The sequence below is a fragment of the Rhincodon typus genome, chromosome 41, assembly GCF_021869965.1.
Source record: "Rhincodon typus isolate 14 chromosome 41, sRhiTyp1.1, whole genome shotgun sequence".
NCBI lineage: Eukaryota > Metazoa > Chordata > Chondrichthyes > Orectolobiformes > Rhincodontidae > Rhincodon > Rhincodon typus.
The window spans coordinates 9,620,442-9,642,357 of record NC_063372.1 but is presented as its reverse complement, the minus strand read 5'-3'; the positions used below and the strand labels follow the sequence as shown (position 1 = coordinate 9,642,357).

Below are 21,916 nucleotides of genomic sequence, written 5' to 3'. Positions count from 1 at the left end.
ACTGTATTGGCTCTGACTCCAGCATCTGCAGTTCTTGTTATCTCCAAGTGATTAAACTTTGGAGCAGATTGCTGAGACTATTTATGCCTCCAGAAGCTCTTGACCACAAATAAAGGCTTCAATGTTAGACTGTGTGCTTAAATTGCTCAAGATCTGTGAGGGAGCAATGGGAGAAGTGAGATCGAGACTCCTGAAGAGATGGAGGAGTACTCTTGTTCTTCTGTCTCCACAAGATAGAATTCTGCAAACTGAACTGTTTTCTTCATTCATGTTAAACTGGAGCTGGCAGCTTTGAGGTGCATGCAAAGATCGCATGCCTGCCCATTCATCAAGGATACCCTTCGATAGGTGTTATCCCCTAATTTACGCATTTCAGAGACACGGCACGTATCAAACTGGCACATTACAGCAAATGGTGGTGATCCAGCTATTAACAAACATGTGTCACATTATGGATTTGCAACATATTATGTAGCCACTTGAGCTGACATGAAACGAATGGTGAATCCCAATCATTTCTATAGGATTTAACTTCCACCTGCCAATGGGATAGAGAAGGGGTGTGGGCACAAGTTGAAAATCTGGCACTGGGCTTCACTGCCTCCAGAACGCAAACTAATTCTCAACATGGTGGGAGATGGCAACCCCACTTACAGTCAATTAACAGCCCATTAAGCTCTTTGAGGAGCTTGCTAATGGGCCAGGAGGTTAAGAAGGGAATTTTCAAAGTGCAAATCACCAAACCAAACAATCAATCTAAGACACACCTCTGGAACAGATGGAACTTCAACCTGGGCCGCCTTATTCAAGGGTAGTGACACTACCGCTCTGCCACTTGAGCCACAGGTTGGGGGTGTAGGACAGCAGTTTCAGCTGGGAGCACAATCTCTGAGGCAACAGTGGGAATTACTGCACAAATGTCAACTTCAAATCAGGCAGAAGCCCAGGAAAGCTGCTGGTACTCTGAAGTGCTGCTTTGCTTTCTTCAGCAAGGCAGTGGCAGGCTCCAACATGGCTGCCATCTGCGTTTGTCACCTGTGCCCAGCAGGCATTTCCCAACCCCTGGGTACTCAGAGCTATGAATAAGGCACCAAAGCACACATTTGGCTCAAATGGGACACATGTATTCAAAAAAGGACAACACAGCTGCAGTACAAACTTATACCCAAGAAGTATTTGGAGGTCAGGTTCCAACCCCTACATGTAAATCACGCCCATGGTTTTTCATTTAAATTGTATGTTCCTTGAAACACAAAAAAATCTCCATCGTGCACTTAAATAATCAGGCAGAAAATAACAATGTAGCAGATAAATGCACAGGTGTGCACATTTATTCAGCAGGTACCATTTAGTCACTTGAAAGAACAAAGGTGATTCAGTGGACAACTGGTTCCACCGCATACCTGCTCATTCACCTTGACCAACCCATCTTGGATGGGCACCAGCACATATGTACACACTATGGGAAAAGTAGATATCGAAAACCATGAGATACCATAGTCAAGGTGAGCAATAATGGTCGATGAGAAAACAGCAAACCAGGAAGGCAGCTTATTATCTGAACAGTGATAGATTGGAAAAGGAGGAGGTGCAGTTAGACCTGGGTGTCCTTGTACACTAGTCACTGAAAGTTAGCATTGCAGAAGCACAGGCAGTGAAGAAGGTAAATGGTTTGTTGGCCTTCACAGCAAGATGATTCAAGTACAGGAGCATGGATGTCTTGCTGCAATTGTACAAGGTCTTCGTGAGACCATAGCTGGAGTATTGTGGGCAGTTTTGATCTCCTTACCAGAGGAAGGATGTTCTGGTTATGAAAGGAGTGCAGCAAGGGTTTACCAGACTGATTCCTGGGATGGCAGGGCTGATGTATGAACAGTGACTGCGTCAATTAGGAGCAGTTTCACTGGAGTTTAGAAGAATGATGGGGATCTAGTAGAAACCTATAAAATTCTAACAGGACTACACAGGGTCAAGGCAGGTGGATGATGTTCCCGATGACTGGGAAATCCTGAAACAGGGGTCACAGTCTAAGGATACAGGGTAGGCCATTTAGAACTGAGATGAGAAGAAATGTCTTGACCCAGACAGTGGCGAGTCTGTGGAATTCTCTGTCACAGTAAGTGGTTGAGGTCAAAACACTGAATGTTTTCAAGGAGGATTTAGATATAGTTCTTATGGCTAAAGGAATCAAAGGATATGGGGAGAAAGCGGGAACAGGTGCTAAGTTCGTTGATCAGCCATGATAATATTGAATGGTACAGCGGAATTGAAGGGCCAAATGGCCCACTCCTGCTCTGATTTTCTATGTTTTTATGAGAGGCCATTTAGTATGGGGCACAGACCCAATGTGTTGAACTGTACTCCCCACCCACCCCAAGTCAGGAGGAAACTGGTCTCCTTCTCAAAGTGGATATTGGTACAGCACCAGCTTCATACGCATGAGCCATTTGCATCACTGCACATCAAAGGTAGAATGGGATGTCCAGGAATTCTTATGGAACACAGCTCTTGCCATAAAAGACACTGCAACATTTGAGGTATCTGCAGTGGATACATCATGTGAGCCAGCAATACAAACAACAGGGGCATCTTCTTGCAGGTTAGCATTGCTGCTCTAGTTATTGCTTGCCAACACTCTCAACTCACTTGAAGAATAGTGTTAAACAACAAGATGACTCTGGAACTTAAATGCCCACTGCTTGGTCAGTGAGCCAAGCTGGCATTTATGCCAGTGTATCACCACACAGGTCTGCACAAAGTGCAGTAAGTACCACCTCTGAAAGCACAGCCCACAGCAGCTGCACCAAGGACTTGTTGCAATGGTGCAGGTCTTTCATGGCTAGTCGTACAACATTGGGCATTGCAATCTTGCATCCTTTGCAGCTCACTAATTGGCATATAGCCATTCACCAGTGCTACTTGTTTTAACAAGGGAGGATTTAACAGTTGGTTGCAGCTACAGTAACACAAAGACATATACAATGCACAAGTGGGAGCAAAACATATTCAAAGCATGCATCCTGCGACAGTGAAAATTTAAAATAATTTCACTTTTACAATATATCTTACAAATCAGTCATTATTTCATTGGGAAGAAAATAGAGCAGTCATGGAAAATCCAAACAAAACACACAAAGCACACAAGAAGGGTAAGCACATGGTGGTTCTGTGACTGTAAATATACGCAGAAAGAAAGAAATAAAACAAGCAATCTGAAGCATCTTAGTACATCTTTTAGAAACCTCGGCAAACCTTTCAAATGGACTAAACTGCAGGTGGGACAAAAAAGTAAAAGGAAGGAATTGTGCTTAATTACAGGTTAGAAGAAATGGGCTTTGGGACATTTTATGTTCCTATTGCTCTCCAATTGTATCTTGTTGAAGTTTAGGTAGCTAAGTACATAGTGTGATGCAGTACATAGGGGGAAAAAACAACTTTTCTGGAGAAAATGCTAGAATTGCAAAGGTCCCCACAGCACAAAAGTTGAAGACATCACGGTCCTCTTGGAGGACTGTCCCTCCAGGTATCTGTGGCTTCACCCAAGTGCGAGCATAGCTGGGGACCACAAGCCAACTTACTTTTGATTTCTTCACAAGGCCCAAGCAATAGACTTTGCTGTGGTATACCAATGCCTGGGGATAACTGTTGTGTATATTCTATGCTAAAGAACCACCATCAGCTCCTCTTTCATTACAGTTAACTGTCATTGCACTTCAGGACAAAGCCCTTCTAACTTATTCACTTGTCTCACTGTTAAAGTGGTATCAGACCCTACATGCAACTCACCACATCTGCTTAGGTCTGACTGGCCAATACAACTTTGCAACACAATGCTGAAGTTCATCATTGAATGACTATATGCACATCTAAATAAACATATCTGGGGAGGAGGAATGTGCAGGGATGTGGGGAGAGAGGGCAGTATATAAATCACTACTGAGGAGGGCCAGCATGGATCCAATGGATCAATGGCCTACTTCTGCGCTCTAATGAATCTAAGGGTTAAATTGGTCTTTTTATCTCAAAGTCCTTTGAGAAATAGGAATGCTCAGAGGATTAATAATAAAGAGGAGATTTTCCTGGATCACCTGTTTGCAAGTATCAGAAACTGGGGCAGGTCAGAACCTTTCTGTGCAAAGAAGCCCTCCTCATTTCGTTCCACTAATTTAAATGGATGAAAATTCAAGAGGATTCCTGCACAGATGTGGCTCCAATCCACCTGGATTTCAAATATGCAGTGTGAGCAGATTATCCTGGAAAAAGACCAGGAAAATACCCTGTCATTTGCTTCTCTTCCAACATCCCGTTTGCTCACATCTGAATTTTTGCTAAGGTGAGTGAACACAAGAATATTAGATCCTAGACTAGTCCTAAGAGACAAAACATAAAATGGGGAAGCAGTCTAGAAAAGATTATGCACACTGGGTGAAAAATACAATCCCAAGACCTTCTTGACGGTAAACAATTGACTTGGCCTTACTAGGTTTGTGCAGAAACCCAATCTCTTACTGTTAGAATGAAAAGTTACTTTTTATTATCATCTATTTACTTCAGCACCACTAATGTTGAAGTTGGACAATTAGGAAGAATGTCATAGCATATCGCAGGAGTTAGTGAGCATGGCAGGTTGTTCAATCTATTTTACCCTATGCAGTTGAAAAAGTGGCTAATTTAGGAAAAGGACCCAAATTAGGCTATACAATTATTTGATACTCAAATGAGTCAACTGCTTGCCAAATTTTGAGATAAACAGTTACCACTGCTGTCTCAGAAAATACAAATTAATGTGCTATCTGATAAACAGAAGTACAAAATCATTTGATTAATACCTACACAGCTTTGATGGGGATCAAATGACAGACAGTTCACTGGTTCCAAATATTAAGGCTGTCACTCGGCTAAAGATACATGAAGCACAAGGAGATCAAAGAATGGATTACTTCATTGCTGGAATACTTGCTACAGCAAAGGATTTGTTACCAGTCTAAGTATCAAGACCAAGGCAAATGTGTACTGATTCTGTGTGTGCCCTGTCCAACTGAATGTAACAACGATAGAATTTTTAAGTCAAACAGCCTATAAATGGATTCCAATTGTGCAAGCACAAGGCAAAGTCAATGCTGAAAGAGTGAATCAACATAGAATCAAGTCTCCTATAAGTAGAATTATTTCTTGGCTCAGGTCTTGTCTCACTTCAAATGGAAAAAGCAAGCTATCGGACAAATCTAACAAGCCAATGGAGTCGGAAAATTGGATGTAGTATCAAATACTATTTCTCCCCGCTGCGTTTCTGGGGATGGTAAAGGAATAGCATCAGCAAATTCAAGAAGAGACAGTGTCAGAGATTTCAATTAAAATTGATGTGAAAGATGAAGAAATGCATGTTTTATTTCAAACTTTGAGACTGTCGAGATAGACTTGAACACGTTTAGATCCTGTATAGTCCTACTGTTCCTAAAACCTGTTGACTTAGAATGTCTATACATTGAACATTCTCAACACAAATTTTAGCCAGAAAAAATAGTTCCAGGAAATTAAAAGTTAAATATGGAAATATTTTGCAAATACATACCATTCATATTGGCAAATAAAATTAACTACAACATGTGGAGAATGGATTACATTTTTACTGCAGTTCAAAACCAACTCCAACAATGCACAGGCAATGCTGGGTCCCCTTTTGGACTATGGTGAATGTGACTGACTCGTGAAAAAGCTAATGCACAATACAGTTTGTTTGAAGTTGTCTGGCTGACTGGTGTTTGCAACTTAAAATATAATGCATGAATTTGTATCTTTTCTAAACATAAAAGAATCAATTATTTCTGTACGAACAGGGTTTTTATTTGAATGAAAGAAAAACTGCTAGACACCAACTAAGAGGACAGATTGCATCTGTTTATTATGGGTAACAGAGTGATAACTTTGTTTCTAATTAATGCGTTTGGATTTGCATTTAAGGGCACAAGGGTATCATCTGTCCTTCCTCCATTAGTCTTAACGTTAAGCAAAGTATTATATGAGAATGCAGCAGATGTTATCAACAAGCTTTTAATTTAATGAGGGTGCCTGCTTCTATCACCCTTTCAAGTTGTTACAAATTTGGGTAGAGTATTCATGAGTTGGAAGGCAGGAAGTTGGAATTTGTTGGTAAAAATGATCGTGGAGAAAAAAGTGCCTTGGTCCCTTTAAGAGCTTGTGCTTTATCTGTGCTTGGAAGTTTATAAATTCAGGTGCACAGAGAGTGCCCAAATGGAAATATTTTGTATAGAACAGCCAAGCAGCATTTTTTCCAACTCAACAAGTTTGAATTTGGTCAATTAATTTAAAGAAAGCACCTAGATACAGAAAGCCAATTGAATTTAAATCTGATGATGTTGACAACCTGAAACGCATCATATTGTAAGAATTTGACTGTCATTACAGATATATAAGATGAGGGCATTTGGAAAATCGGGGAGAGCCAACTGCCATCTGAAAGAGAGAGACAACTGCCAACTTCCAACTGCCACCTGCCAGAGTCAGCACCATTCAGCTCTCAGAGAAAGCCCATCTAATTAATCAAAAGTACCACAGCATTTTAGCTCAAAGTCCTCACAGGAGAAATTACAGAGAATCAGCGGTACAAAGGCATTTGTGAAAAGACCGGAGGCGACAGAATATTCCAGAAGACAGTCTGTGCTAACTTGGAGAGATAAAGTTATAATTTATTGTTTCTTATTAATTGGGTTTATATTTGTGGGACTTGTCTTTATTTAAACAGTATTCAGTAGAATTTAGACCAGTTAGGGAGTAGTTAGTAGTCGAAGGGGGAATTGTCAGTTTGTTAGTAATTTTGTTAATTCGTCCCTTGTGGGGTTAAATAAATAAATTGTTTCTTGTTACTTGTAAAGAGGAGATCTGGGATTTTCTTTGTTTTAACTACTCTTTTAATGGATTACGAGGGGAAAAGCGAGCATCTTTGGGTGTCTCGGGGGTAATTATTAGAAGGGAACCTCTAATTCCATCATAACAGATCGGGGCTTGTGTTTTGATTTAACTATCAGAGGGGTTTGGCCATTCCCTGTTGTAACACAGTTAATGAGTTCCAGAGGCCCACCACCCTTCAGGTGAAAAAAATTCACTTGAACTCCTTCTAATCCTTTTCCAGTTACTTTAAATCTATGCCTCTGATTATTGACCTCTTCGCTAAGGAAAATAGATTCTTCCTCTCTACTCTACCCAAACCTCAATTAATCTCTCCTCAGCCTCCTCTGATCTGAACGAAACAACCCCATGTGATTTATCTCCAGCTTTTGGCATGGTTTGTTATTTTCGGAAGGGCAAAGTTTTTTTTGTCGATTTGATCACACATTAGGCTTACATGTGTACTCATCCCTATATTGAACAAAGCGGGTGTGCCACACAGCATGTGACAAGCAAGCTGCAATGCTGCCTGCCCACTCACTCTGCTGTTGTTAAATTGAAAGGGAATGTTTTTGTCCCTGCACTCGTCACACCACATCATGAAGTGATAGACTGGAGAGTGAAATGTTATACAAAACAGCCATCAGAACTTTCAGAACTGAGTTAGTTTCAACAGGGGAGAAAGCGGGTGATGAAGATTGCTACATTCTTCTCCAGCAGAACTTATTTAGTGGAGCAGTGACGTCCGCATGAGGCTTTTTTAGCCTGCAGAACTTGGTCATAAAACTCAGCCCCATTTGTACTTGTATATTTGAGGTGGTTTGGTCCTGGTTGGATATTCAAATATTTGAACAGCTCAATTTGAAAGCACAAGAGCAAAGCAAACAGCAACAACTGGAATAAATCACGGAAAGCTTGAATGAAAAAGAAAGATGAGGAAAATGTGCATTGAAAGATGGACAAGATACTGCATACAATTGTTTATAGTATTTGATCTGGGATTGTTCCAGCATTCCACACAGACAGTCATTATTGTCAATGTTATGAAGGCATGTTAAGAATATTGTTCATTAATATTACTTGAATCATACATATTTCATATTTAAGGCAGGTGCCATAACAGGGATGAAGAATTCGTTAGATTGCTATATGCAGGAAGGCCATAAAGATTTTCTTTGAATACATTTACAACACCACTTCACAGAATGTCCAGAGTAACTATACCCCAATGCTCTGTCCCAATTCCTGAAACTATTTTTCTTCTGAGTATTTGTTTTTAAGAGGACGTTAAAAATATAACCATTCTAAATCCAAACCATGTGACACACTGATTAACTCTCACTGTTTTGAACTTTACTGGAAACAAACCACAAAGCAATAATATACACCATTAAATATTTCATTCACCTTCACTAAATTAACTTCGATAATGCAGTATAGGAAGAATACATTACAAAAGCCAAGTAATCTTGTCCATAGGCCACTCATGGTTAAACCACTCAAGTAATGTCAGTCTGTCAAGAAATATAAAACCTATGCCAGCGAAGTTCTCTCTACCTTCTGTCATCTTGCACGAGATACAATTAGATTTGCTGAAATTGGTCACTATATTAATATTAACACTGCTAAAACACATTACATGCTAAAACATCATAGCACTATATAGTGGAAAATTGTTTGATATGTACTGCATAGCAGACATGGGGCGGGGGTGGTGGAATCTGCAAGTCACCTTACTTGAATAGAAGAGATTAGATGGACCAATACTTACTGCATGATTATCACAAATTTGGGTTTGGCAACAAATTGCAAGCAACCTGACTTTGCATTTAATTTGCTGATATAAAGATACGATGATGGAAAGCACAACACAGTATGTTCAAGACTGCTGGATTATCATCCACTAACATAAAAGAAAAGCACCATATAATACACTAAAAAGGATATGAATGTATCAAAATTTTAATAGCGTATCTCCTCAGTGGATTCAAAGGGCCTAAAATGTACATGGCAGGTGTGGCACTAAATCGGAAGATAGCTTTTCCTCTGTTTAGTACTATAAAGGTCTGTGAGGAGAAAAAGAGGAAAAATTGTTACACAGATTGCAAACATAAAATGTTCAACACATTTTCATGCAGTAGATAAGTCAGTAAATGTTACTTCAATGGACAGCTTGCAGAAAGCTGAAGAAAACATTTCTAATGGCTAGTTCCGTGATACTTCCAATGTGTTGCATCAACAAACATTTTCAAAGAGAAGTAAGAAGTACTTTGTTGAATATGACATGGGACAATGTCAAACTTGCATTGAGAATCGTAATGTGAATTGGAAACAAGTTAATACTAAATTCACAAGGCTTAATGCACAGCAGAGGGGGATCTTGGACATGAACAAAGATGGATATTAGTTCAATACAGAGAAAAGGTTAAGTGAATCGTAGACTCTCGGTGTTGAAATGCTAAGTAAAGAACTTATCGTACAAGCAGAGGGACACAAACATAACTCAGAAGTGCCAGCAATGCAAACAGGTTGTGTAGGTGCCCTTCACATACAGAATCAATTCAAACAGAGAAAAAATATTCTTTCATACCACAACTGTATGTTTAATTCTAGATTTAAAGCTCATTTTACCATCATGTTAACTGTGAGAAGTTTCATGGTCAGCAACTTTATGTATAAGAAGGATTACAAGACAATATCCAAAGATGAAAACTATAACGTTAGCAGAATTGCATCCCATTGAATTTTCAAAATTGCTTTGGATGAAAAAGATTTTTCTTGCTTTTTGATCTCGTCCTTCCAGAATTCTAAACGTACTGTCTCTCCATTACAGTATCTCAGTGATTTTTTTAAAAATTAAAACAAGTCTGATGTCTTAGCTTCAACAATCCTTCCTGCCAATCTGTTCCCAATGTTGAGCACCTCCTGTGTAAAGGCTTCACACACAATTGTGGTATCAAATATTACACCTAGGTTGATAAAGGTCTGCTGAATTCTTATAAATTACATGCTTGTGAAACCTTATGAAGGGCGTAAATGAACATTTCCACATTAACAGGGACCAATTAGTCCCAATTTAGTTCAAGTGATCTTTGTGGGATTGAGAAGGACTAATTTCCATATGGAAGTGACAGGCAATGCTCCACAGCTTTTTCTGTAAATAAACTTCAACTTTTATTTGGGAGGGAGCATTCATGCTTTTGTGCTCAACACAGCAAAGCATGTTCGAGGTAGTAAATGGAACACCTCAATTGAGGCATTCAGTGCCAGTATCAGTCATTTACCAACCAGGTATGGACATCCAAACACAGACCGCTGCTATCTTTATCCTGCAAAAAACTCAAGAAGGGTACCCATTACTGCAGCAGCTTGCATCAGGAGTTTCCCAGAACAGGAGAAACAATCACCATTAACTGCAGTGTGTCAATTACAGCTAAATCATGGGTGCTCTCATGCTGTGGGCATACACCTTGGAGAAAACTGGGTTTCCCACTACATAGAAAATGGTTGCAATAATTAATTCTAATTGCAAGATGTTAAGATGCTCAAGCATTAACATGGCTGAAAACATGCAGCCATCAATTCCTTGCCATTTGAAAAATATAGTTGATGGAATCAATCAATATTTGCAATTTGAAACAGCTCATTATCTTTTGCACATTTTCATGTTATTAAGAATAATTCCAAAGTCATAAAATTATTTACAAAAGCCATCAGAAAGATTTTGAATTTGTTCAAATTGAAGCTATATTGTGATGTAGTTTGTTCAGCAACCTTTATCAATTTGGTACAGCATTTCATCAAAATAATACCATGGGCAATTAAAGTGGTTCAATTTAATTACTTACGTCTTTATATGCATTGCTTTAGTTACCTTGAAATCCATCACTGTGCATCAGCATGACCATTCGTCAGGCTTTGAACTAGTCAGTTCATTTTTAAGGGGAGCTAGTCATTCAATAATTTTGTGAAACATCAAACTAAACAGTCACAGGCCATTTTTCCAATGCTGCACTTTGAAAATTGGCGACAGGTGCAATAGCGATCTATTTTTTTGCATTTGCGCACAAGAAGCAGGCCATTCCATATTTGCATATTATCATAGCTGATTCACTTGTGCGCATTATTTTTAAAACAAAGAAAGGTCACCTCACATCCAGCTTCAAATTGAGCAAAAGATGGCTAACCTACAATACAGAGTTCTAAAAGTAACATTGCTTGCAATCAGCATCATTATCCCAGTCAACTGTGTGGTACTATTAAGCATAATATCTAACATAACTCCAGGGATGTCACCCATCCATTTTCAGCCAAACAGCTCAAATTTGTGAGTCGTGTGCCTGATAAAGTAACATACAGACACCAAATCTCTTTTGTGCCCCTTATTTTGGAACTGTCCTAGTTATGAAGGCTTTCACTGAAATTTCATTAGCGATAAAGCAAACCTTAATCTCAAGCCAAAAGCCCACCCTCTGCCCTTCTAACACTCCAGTGCTCACGTGGCACCATATTGCTTATGGTTGAAGTATTCTGCCAGTGACAGACAAAGTGCCGACACAGTAGCGGGTGCATTAGATATTGATCAACATCCCATATGTTGGGCGGGGAGAAAAAAATATTAGTTTGGTAAACATCAATCCCAAGTGCCATTTGCAGCCATTTTGCACAGCAGCCTGAATGCATTAACAATTTCCTCACATACTATTAGGAGAGCCTCAAGATGAACTTTTAAATATTACTGATCAATTATAAGTAATGTACAACATGGCATGTCAAATTACCCTTTCAATGTCAGAAACACAGGCTACTGTAATAAAATGTTACCCCAGGGGAGCAACACCTCTTGAAGAGCTGGCACTGGTGACTGGCAATTGCTATGTACACTGCTCCACAAAGGCTACAGAAAAAGGGAGAGTGAATTCTAGAAACTGTATCCCATACTGTATTTAAAAACCAAATTAACAACAAGATTGAAAAGGTGTGTTACTTGATAGACAGTCCTTCACTCTCATATAGCGTCTTTTTATTTCTTTGTTAATGTCCCTATAACAGCCACTGTTCTGATTATAGAATTACTTTATTTCCTGAAATATAAATGTGCCACTACCTTAAACTGTCATCGTCACTCCTGAAATCCACATTCAAATTATCTGCTCTACTTGTTCTCACTCTTCAGCAGCCCCTCAAAATTGCAGAACCCCACTCTGCTCTCAGCCTTTGCTCCCTCCTACTAGCCAAAACCTTTCAAAACTCAAGCTAAATATAACTTAACGAGTACTTTTTAATTAAATTCAGGCTCTGGTTTCCCCTTTGTTTTGTCTTCCCACAACCTTGTTGCTACCTTAAAGCAACAGACCCTTCAGCTTGACTTCTCCAAATAAAAACAGATCAGTGTACATGAAGTCTCGTATAAATTCAGATTTTTGGAACGGAAAGGAAAAGGCAAGGTTGGCTTTCTCATGAACATGCACAACATAGCGCCGCACTGTGAATGCATCAGAGAATTTAATTTGTATTTAATGCAATAAATTTTCCACAAGGGGGTTTCGATTTCCAAAAATCTTTTGGCCGGAATTCCTTACATACAATGATTGCAGAGCGTCAAAAGATATCAAATTTCACAGCAAGAAAATGATTTGCATTTGTATCGCATCTCGGTACCTTGGAAGTGTGTTATATAGCCGAATGCAGCAGCTATTTTGCGCACAGCAAGATCTTTAGAAGTGCGATCTGGTTTTGGTAGCATCAGGGACTGTTTACCCACAGACTGCCCACTGTTTTAAAATGGTGCCACAGGTTCTTTAATGCCCACCTATAGCACAAGCAAACTGGGGTCATGATTGAGCACTTCTTCCAACAGTTGGCTTGTCTGACAGCACAGCACTAAAATTTCAGCTTAGATTATGTGCTCAAGGCCTGAAGAGGGTCCTGAATCCACAATCTTCCATTCAGAGGGAAAGTGCTACCAAGTGAGCCAAGCTGAATGACTGATATTTTCCAAGATCACCTTTAACCTGAATGCAAAGGCAAAAAAGTCAGCGTACAGTGCTCTCGATTGGGAAAATAGGATTAGATTTGAATTTGTCAAATCCTTCTCCCAATGGTTCAATTGTTATGTACATTGCTCATTGTTCCAATGAGCCATACAAACCAAAAAGATCCCAGGTTTGATTTCCTAGCCTTGCTTGAATCAGTTTCTGGCAGTAGAACTGTAATGACTGGCCTTAGCGCCACTATACAGCAATCATTTCCCTGAACGCTGAGCATTGACTGCGGCTTGAAACGTGCACATACTACGTGAATGTTGGAGCACAAAATCAGGCTTGGCTGTGATGATCCCCTTTACCCACCTCAAAGCCTACCATCTCTCAGGACTGGCAATGTGGGCCAGCTACTGGTGGGTTGGCAACTCCTATGACTGTGCCCAGCACACGACTGCACCTCTGATATAGGTGACGAGAGACAGTGTGTGATGGAAGCTGGCAAACAGACAAAATAAATCATGCGTGAAGTAATGGTCATTCTCACTTATTTAATGAGTGTGATCTCACCAGTTAATATGTAGGATTCAGTTTGTACAGTGAGAATTTTGGAATCAGAAATGTTTATTACATTTTCCTTTGAAGCTGATAGAAACACCTGTATCCCATCATGTTACAGAGTTGCAGAAATGTCAGATTGACTTTTCTAGACCTCACCTACCTTATTCAGGATCAAAGATTTAAAGATATTTGACACTGCGCAATACAAAAAAAGTTAATTTCCACAATTTCCCTTAAACAGTATATTTTGCTTCATATTGTTTAAAACACAAGAAAAACTGCTAGATTGCCCATAAACTGTACCCACTGTAGGGTTCATTCAGCTGGATGAGCCTTGATGTTCAATTACCATGGAACTCAAGTAAATTTATACTTAACCCCACAAACCAAAGCTTAAGCCCTCTGTGTTACACTCTCCATAACAACGGCAGAAAAGGCAAGATTCCCAAAGCATCTTGTGAGAGAGTACCAACCACATATTATGCAAGTCAGATCTCACTAGGCTACAGGGCTGCTTGTTCTCATGACTCAATGATATCCTACCAACTTAAAACAACACAGGTCTCTTATAGTCTCAGGTTGGATTTTCGGCTTGTAGTGAATTATCTGCTCTTAGGCACAACACTAGCAACATTACAAATGGCAACATCTACCCAGAGACTGGGAGGAAGAAAACAATAAAAACAAAAATACACATAGCATTCTTAAATCTAATAGTTACTAAATAACCTTTGTTCTGAGCATGTGTTAATGTGTGTGCCAGTTGAGGACATCATTTTAAAAACCCTGCGTACCCTTACCATGAAGTTTCACACATAAACAGCCTTGAGAGCAAGGTACTGCAAATACAGAGAAGTCCATGGCATCATATTCTCAAAGAATAAGACTTGACAGGAAAGGCATCTAATTATCATTTCTTTGCCAATTATTCCTTTTCATAAATGGTGCATTTTACGATAAGGATGGAAATATGCAAAAGGGATCAATAGGCGTAGAAGACCACCTCAGCAGAATAAGTTTCTTCCTCTCTCTGGAAATACACATAAACAGTCCCAGGAAATGTCAGGGTCTCTTGGTTCATGCATCTATGTTGGTGGATGGTGCCTTATGTACTCTTTAATCTATGAGTGTCTGATAAGGACTAGCAAACCCTCAGTATGGCAATAAATTAAAAATGAACTGACTTCAAGCTGGGAGATGGCCAGTTGAGGGGGTGGGGGAAACAGTCCTCATCAGCCAACTGTCTTTTTCAAGTGGAAGATGGAAGACGACTGAGTGAAGAATTCCCTAACACTTCAGCTGGAGAGCTGGATGCTGCCTTCATAAGCTACTTAGATCAACACAGACATCCTCTGGTATCAGTGAACTACACATTGCTGTCACAGGTCATATGCTTTTCCTAAATGCATCAAATCCAAATTGCTCCTTCTGAATTAGCAATCTTAAAATGAATTCTGAAGAATCTTAGATACCTTTAGCTCCCGAACCCAAAAGTCTTACACCCATTAACTTATAGGCTAGCACTGAGCTGCTGGTCTGTGAAATGATTTCCTGTCATCGCTGAGAATATAGCAATGCTTTCACAAATAAGTTTAACCTAAGATAGTCACAGGGTTATATCCCAGGGAGAAATCTTCTACCTTCCAATGGTGACAAACAAAGCACAAGTCATACCTACTTGAGTCCAAAACTCAATATGAAAAGAAATGCAATGCCAGAAAAAGAAGCCTCTTACACTTTTAATTTCTGAGACACAAGAAGTAACATTTGGAGAACGCGACAACACCACCATGATATCTCAATAATCCAAATGTGAGAATTGCATACTCAGCAAAGTCTGGGAGTTTATTGCCACACATAAACATATAAAATGCAACGGCATCGATATTAACAGGGAGAGACAAGAAATCTGTTTATTCTTTATAATAAGACTATAAGAAACAGGAACTGGAGTGGGCCTGCTCCACCATTCAAAAGGTCCATGGCTGATCCAACTTTCCTCATGTTTACTTTCCTGTGCTTTGCCCTGTAACCCTTTATTCCCCAACTGATCGAGAATCTAACTTTCTCAGCCTTAAATATACACAAGGACTCTGCCCCCACAGCTCTCTGTGGCAAGGAGTTCCAAAGACTCTCAACCCTCCGAGAGAAGAAATCCCCCCTCATCTCACTCTTAAATTAAGTTCAAAAATATTTACAAATTCAAAAAAGAAATTAATTTCACTGTTAAACTTTTAATGTAGAAAAAGAAGTCTCAATCCATTTCATAGATTTCAAAGAGGAGACATTAGAAAGATCAAATAAACTTGTGATCAAAGTCATGAGTTTGAAGGAGGTGATTGCAGGATATTTTACATGCAGAGCTCAGGCAAGCAATAGTGTTGAGCGAGAGGTCAGGCAGCTCAAGGAAAAGTTGCCAATGATGCAGCAAATGGAGGGATTTAAACAGAAGAATCTACATTTTAAATTTGAGGTGTTGGAAGATTGGAAGCCAACGTCAATTGGCATAAACAGGAGCGAAAGGCAACTGGGACATAATATACAATAGGCAAAGCTTCCTGGTAGTTTTCAAATCTGAATCTTGTTTTAAACCTGCACATTAGCAGTTACGCATCCCCAGCTTACCCCTCCCCTTGGACCCTCCCCACCTAATGCATTCAAAGTTTATTTGAAGGAAGAAAATACATTTGAAAGAGTGCAATTTTAAAGAGGGTTCATGAACAGAGAGATCTGGGAGTGTTTATGAACAGATCTTTGAAGGTGCCAAGATGGGGTAATAAAACATTGGGGATTCTGGGCTTTATAAATAGAGAGCTGGGTGTCTGGATTAATAGTCTAGTAATAATGCCACTAGGCCATTACCTCCCCAGAACAAAGGCAAGGGTTTACGTTGAACCTATATGAAACACGAGTTTGCTACACAGTGGAGCACTATATGCCAGCACTTCTGGGCACTGCCCTTTAGGGAAGTTTGAAGGCTTTGGAAGGAGGTACAGAAAGATTCACTGGAATCATGGCTGAACGAATGTGGGGTTGCAGTGATGTTGAAAGATTAGAAAATCTGGCTAAGAGCAGATTTAATCGAGATATTTTAAAGAGTGAATAAAGAGAAACAGTTTTCATATGGCTAAAGGGTTGTTTGGCAGAGAGCATAGATTTAAGATGATTGGCAAAAGAAGCAGAGGTTACATGAGAGAAAAAAATCACAACGAATGGTTAAAATTTGAAATGTATTTGGAATGCACTGCCTGATGAGGAAACCCAATAAAGAATCAATCGTCATCTCCAAAAGGAGTTCGGAAGAAGGGTCACCGGACCCGAAACGTTAACTCTGTTTTTTCCTTCACAGATGCTGCCAGACCTGCTGAGTTTATCCAGCAACTTTGTTTTTGTTCCTGATTTACAGCATCCACAGTTCTTTCGGTTTTTATCTCCAAAAGGAAACTGGACAAATACTTTTAAGGAGAAAAGGAATTGAAGAGACATGGAGAAAGACTGACAGAATGGGACTGACTGGATTGCTCTTCAAAAGAACGCCATAGATTCCATGGGCCAAATGGCCTCTTCTGTCTGTCCTATTTCATGATTCTCACGAGAGGGGTATTATAGCTTGCAGAGGATCCAAAAGCAAATACACTAAATACCCAATGAGCAGTTGATATTGCAGCAGTATGCCAGGGAAGAGATCCAGGAGTAAAATGTTAGCTTGTGTGGCACCACTCAGGCTATACTGATTCCCTAGAAGCAGACAGCACCATGGGTCAAGAGCTACACAATGGCACTTGGCAATGATGTCAACGTGGAAACCCACATGGGACAAGCAGGTAACAACCTGTGACAATATTTCTCCGAGGGAATCGATGAAGTCTACACAGATTCATAGAACTGTACAGTAAGGAAACAGACCCTTCAGTCCAACTCGACCATGCCAACCAGATATCCTAAATTAATCTAGTCCTATTTGCCAGCATTTGATCCATATCCCTCCAAACCCTTCCTATTCATGTACCCATTCAGATGCCTTTTAAATGTTGTAATTGTACCAGTCTCCACCACTTCCTCTGGCAGCTCATTCCATACATGCACTACCCTCTGTGTGAAAAAGTTGCCCCTCAGGTTCCTTTTATATCTTTATCCTCTCACCTTAAACCCAGGTCCTCTAGTTTTGGACTCCCCTACCTTGGGAAAAAGACTTGGTTATTTACTCTGTCCATGCCCCTCATGATTTCATAAACCTATATAAGGTCACCCCTCAGCCTCTGACACTCCAGGGAAAATAGCCCCAGCCTCTCCCTATCACTCAAACCCTCCAACTCTGGCAACATCCTTGTAAATCTTTTCTGAACTCTTTCAAGTTTAACATCTTTCCTATAGAAAGGAGACCAGAATTGCATGCAGTATTCCAAAAGTGACCTAAACAATGTCCTGTACAGCTGCAACATGACCTCCCAACTCCTATACTCAATGCACTGACCAATAAAGGCAAGTGTATCAAACACCTTCTTCACCGACCTGTCTACCTGTGACTCCACCTTCAAGGAACTATGAACCTGAATACCAAGGTCTCTCTGGTCGGCAACACTCTCCAGGACCTTACCATTAAGTCTCTAAGTCCTGCCTTGATTTGCCTTTCCAAAATACAATATTTCACATTTACCTAAATTAAACACCGTCTGCTACTCCTCGGCCCATTGGCCCATCTGAGATAACCTTCTTCATTGATCACTACACCATGAATTTTGGTGCCATCTGCAAACTTACTAACCATTCCTCCTTTTTCACATCCAAATCATTTATATAAATGACAAAAAGCAGTGGATCCAGCAACAATCCTTGTGGTACACTGCTGGTCACAGGCTTCCAGTCTGTAAAACAACTCTCCACTACCCTCTGTTTCCTATCTTCAAGCCAATTTTGTAACCAAATGGCTAGCTGTCCCTGTATTCCATGTGATCTAACCTTCCTAACCAGTCTACCATGAGGAACCTTGTTGAATGCTTTGCTGAAGTCCATATAGACAATGTTCACCACTCTGCCTCCATCAATGCTCTTCGTCACTTCTTCAAAAAACTCAATTAAGTTAGTGAGACATGATTTCCCACATACAAAGCCATGTTGACTATCCCTAACCAATCCTTGCCTTTCCAAATACATGCAGATCCTGTCCCTCAGAAAACCCTCCAACAACTTACCCACCACTATATAGCACCACTACACAAACAAATGTTCCCCTTTCCCCTGGTTTCTAAAGTGAATAGCTTCCCAATGTGCCAAATAAATTGCTGTTATTGGACACTATGTCACGAGATGTCAGCAGTGCATTAAACACATGCCACAGACTATCTCGTGCATAAAATACACCAAAAACATTACATCCCCAAATTGCTCACCAGGGAGACCATGAGAAAGTCTTCCACATGCACTGCACCAGAGCACAATCCACATTCATCAAAAGATAAACTCAAATCCAAGTTCTTAGTAATGCTCAATGTGTCATCTTCCCATGACAACATCATTGAACATCCACCAAACAGCAGCATTCAACCATTCTTTCATGTTGAAAATCAAATAAATGGTGACAGTGTCACAAAATGTCATGCTTTCTCTTCAGAATAAATTACTACTTCTGAATGATGCAAAAATGATTCAAGAATCCTAGATGTCAAAACAGAAATATACTCAAAACTTTTGACAGTAAAGACACCACTGAGCCATGACTTTGGATCAAGATCTCGGTTGATAATGTGGTTTTAAGTTATAAACCTAAAATTTCCTCTTACTTTAAACTACACTTTTTAAGCAAATAATAGAGAAAAAAATGGTGCTTAATAAGCACTGCATCCAATGGCCCAACTCTAAACTTATCCATCACACACTGGCATTCAAAACATGTAGGGAATCCATTAAAATCTATAACACCACACTGCCCCAAGAAAGTGACTTCTCATCAGTGTTATTTAGCAAACCCTTATCCAGGGAACACATTACCATCCATTCTACACTGCCAACCAAACAGTAGAAAGAATGAGATGTGGGCATTAACATTTCTTGCCCATCCCTAACAATCCTTGAAATGAGTGGCTTACCAGGCTATTTTAGAAGTTTCGTTAAGAGTCAACCACATTGCTATGGGCCTGTAGTAACATGTAGGTCAGACTGGGTAAGGATGGCAGATTGTCCTAAACAGCATCAGTGAATCAGTCAACCTTCCAGAGAATGGGCAGAGAATGTTGCCCAAATGTTAAGGCCTACCAGTCCTTTAAGAAATTCTTTTAAGGGCAATATTTGCTTGGCACTACTGTAAAAATAGTCTTGCTCAATGATACCCTGAGAATAAACAAACATGTTTTGGGCCGAACGGCTTCCTTCTGCACCATAACAATTCTATGACTCTGGTTGATGGCTCATCATCCAACTATGTAGATAACTGGAGATGAGAGCAATCTTCTCCAAGTTAATGATAGGGAGAGATGGAAAATGCATCAAAACCATTTATTGTGGCAGTAAGGGAACATCATTCATCAAGTGGAAGATGTGTAACTCTCTCTTTGGATAGCAGGATCTAAAGGTGATGTACATATTCTTAGTCAGCACCTACTACTCACTTGTAGCTCATTATTTTAATATTTATCAAAAAAGACAAATGCCTTGGAAGTGTAGTATATTCATGCAATACAATCATAATGTAAGAAATAGGAGGAGTTGACAATTTGGCCCTTCGATGCTGTCCCATTTGGCAAGATTATGACTGGTCTTGTACCTCAACTCCTACTACCCACCCTGTCCCATATCCATTAATACCTATTAAAATTAATCAACCTTGGTCTTGAATATATGCAATGGCTGAGTATCTAGGGGTAGAAAAGTCCACAGACTCACAACAATTTGAGTGAAGAAATAGTTCCTAGTCTCAGCCCTAAATAGTCAACCCCATGTTTTAGACTGTGACTCCATGTTCCAGATTCTCTAACCAAGTAAGACAATTTTACCCTCAAGAATTTTATGACCTGGATTTTCACAAAGTGTGAAAGGATGCAAATGGCCAAAAATCAAAACTCACACTCCTACCTCAACACCTACAATTTTTGCAAGAGTAGGAAAGTGGGGTAGGTCAGGAATTGTGCAACACTCATTTCCTGAAGTAGTTGCTTCCATTCATGTGATTTTGGGAACTTGGGTGTGTCTGAAACACTGTCATTTTTCAGAGACGTCAGGTCCCCATTTGGAGAAATGAAGTGCCTTTGGGATTGTTAAAAGTTGACACGATTGTGTGTAAAAAGTACATATGTTATTTGGAACTGTTGAGAGAGACTGTCAAGAGGAACTGACAAAAGTGTCTAAGCATTTAAAATTCCTGCCCTTTAAATCTTTGAAAGAACTGTCTGGAGTTTTCAAAAAAAGAATCACTGCCTACCATTTCGCTCTGCCTGCTGACATAAGCCTAAGAGCTTTCATTACTGAATTAGTGTTGCATGATATTTCATCTCATCACATTTCATTAAAGTGCACAATCCCTTCTAACAGCAATGATTTGATCACCTTCTTTCTAATTTCTAACTGTGCTAGTGCAAAGAAACAGGCCTCCCCACTGTCCACACTTGTTCTGGGGTTGCCCAGCCTGACCCCCAGGGAAGCCCATCACTCCAGGATGAAAATTCTAAGACACTTTCTCCTGGGTTGAGCATGCAGAGTCAAGAAAATTCAGCGCGATTTGTTTCAGTTAACTCACATCCCATTCTCCTAAACTCCAGGGAATATTGGCATAATCTATTCAATCTCTCCACAAATGACAATTCCTTATTCCAGGAACCAGTCTATTGAATCTACATTGCACTCCCCCAAGGACAATTGAAACCTTCCTTTAGAAAGCCGCAGATAGTGGTTCAAATGTGGCCTCACAAATGCCCTGTTTAATTCTGGTACGTGGTATAATAGTGGTAAATATGGATGGGCAAATTTTAATCTCTATCATCCTACTACTATACCAGAGACCTTACACAGACTAAAATGGTTGTAAACAAAGGACGAATACTGACCTAAAATGGCTGCCACCACAGACTGGGGCAAGTCCAGGAGACCCATCTGGAATCAATGAAACTGTCTGCAGTGAAGCTACCATTTTATCTAAAGATATGAAAACCAGGCTACTGGATTGGTATCAAGAAATTTGCATCTCCTGTTTTAATTCACACTTATATGATAACTTCACATTTTTGGAGATGGATGGCTCACCTACAGCTTACCTAATTTTGAAAGATAATGGAACCAGACTCAAGATTACACACTGAACTATATATCAAACAGAGACAACAAGGTGCAGAGCTGGATGAACACAGCAGGCCAAGCAGCATCAGAGGAGCAGGAAAGCTGATGTTTCGGGCCTAGACCCTTCTTCAGAAATGGGGGATGGGAAGGGGGTTCTGAAATAAATAGGGAGAGAGGGGGGAGGCAGATAGAAGATGGATAGA

General features: G+C 39.9%; 1 protein-coding gene across 4 annotated transcripts in view; it reads right to left on the bottom strand.

Moving 5' to 3' along the window:
* Positions 1–21,916, bottom strand: part of LOC109925260 (sodium channel protein type 8 subunit alpha-like) — a 186,484-nt gene that overhangs the window by 138,399 nt on the left and 26,169 nt on the right. For all 4 annotated transcript variants that reach the window (XM_048618898.1, XM_048618899.1, XM_048618897.1 and 1 more), the window contains exon 3: positions 8,854–8,972. In XM_048618898.1, the coding sequence (XP_048474855.1) occupies positions 8,854–8,972 (119 nt within the window). The remainder of the gene's footprint in view (positions 1–8,853; positions 8,973–21,916) is intronic.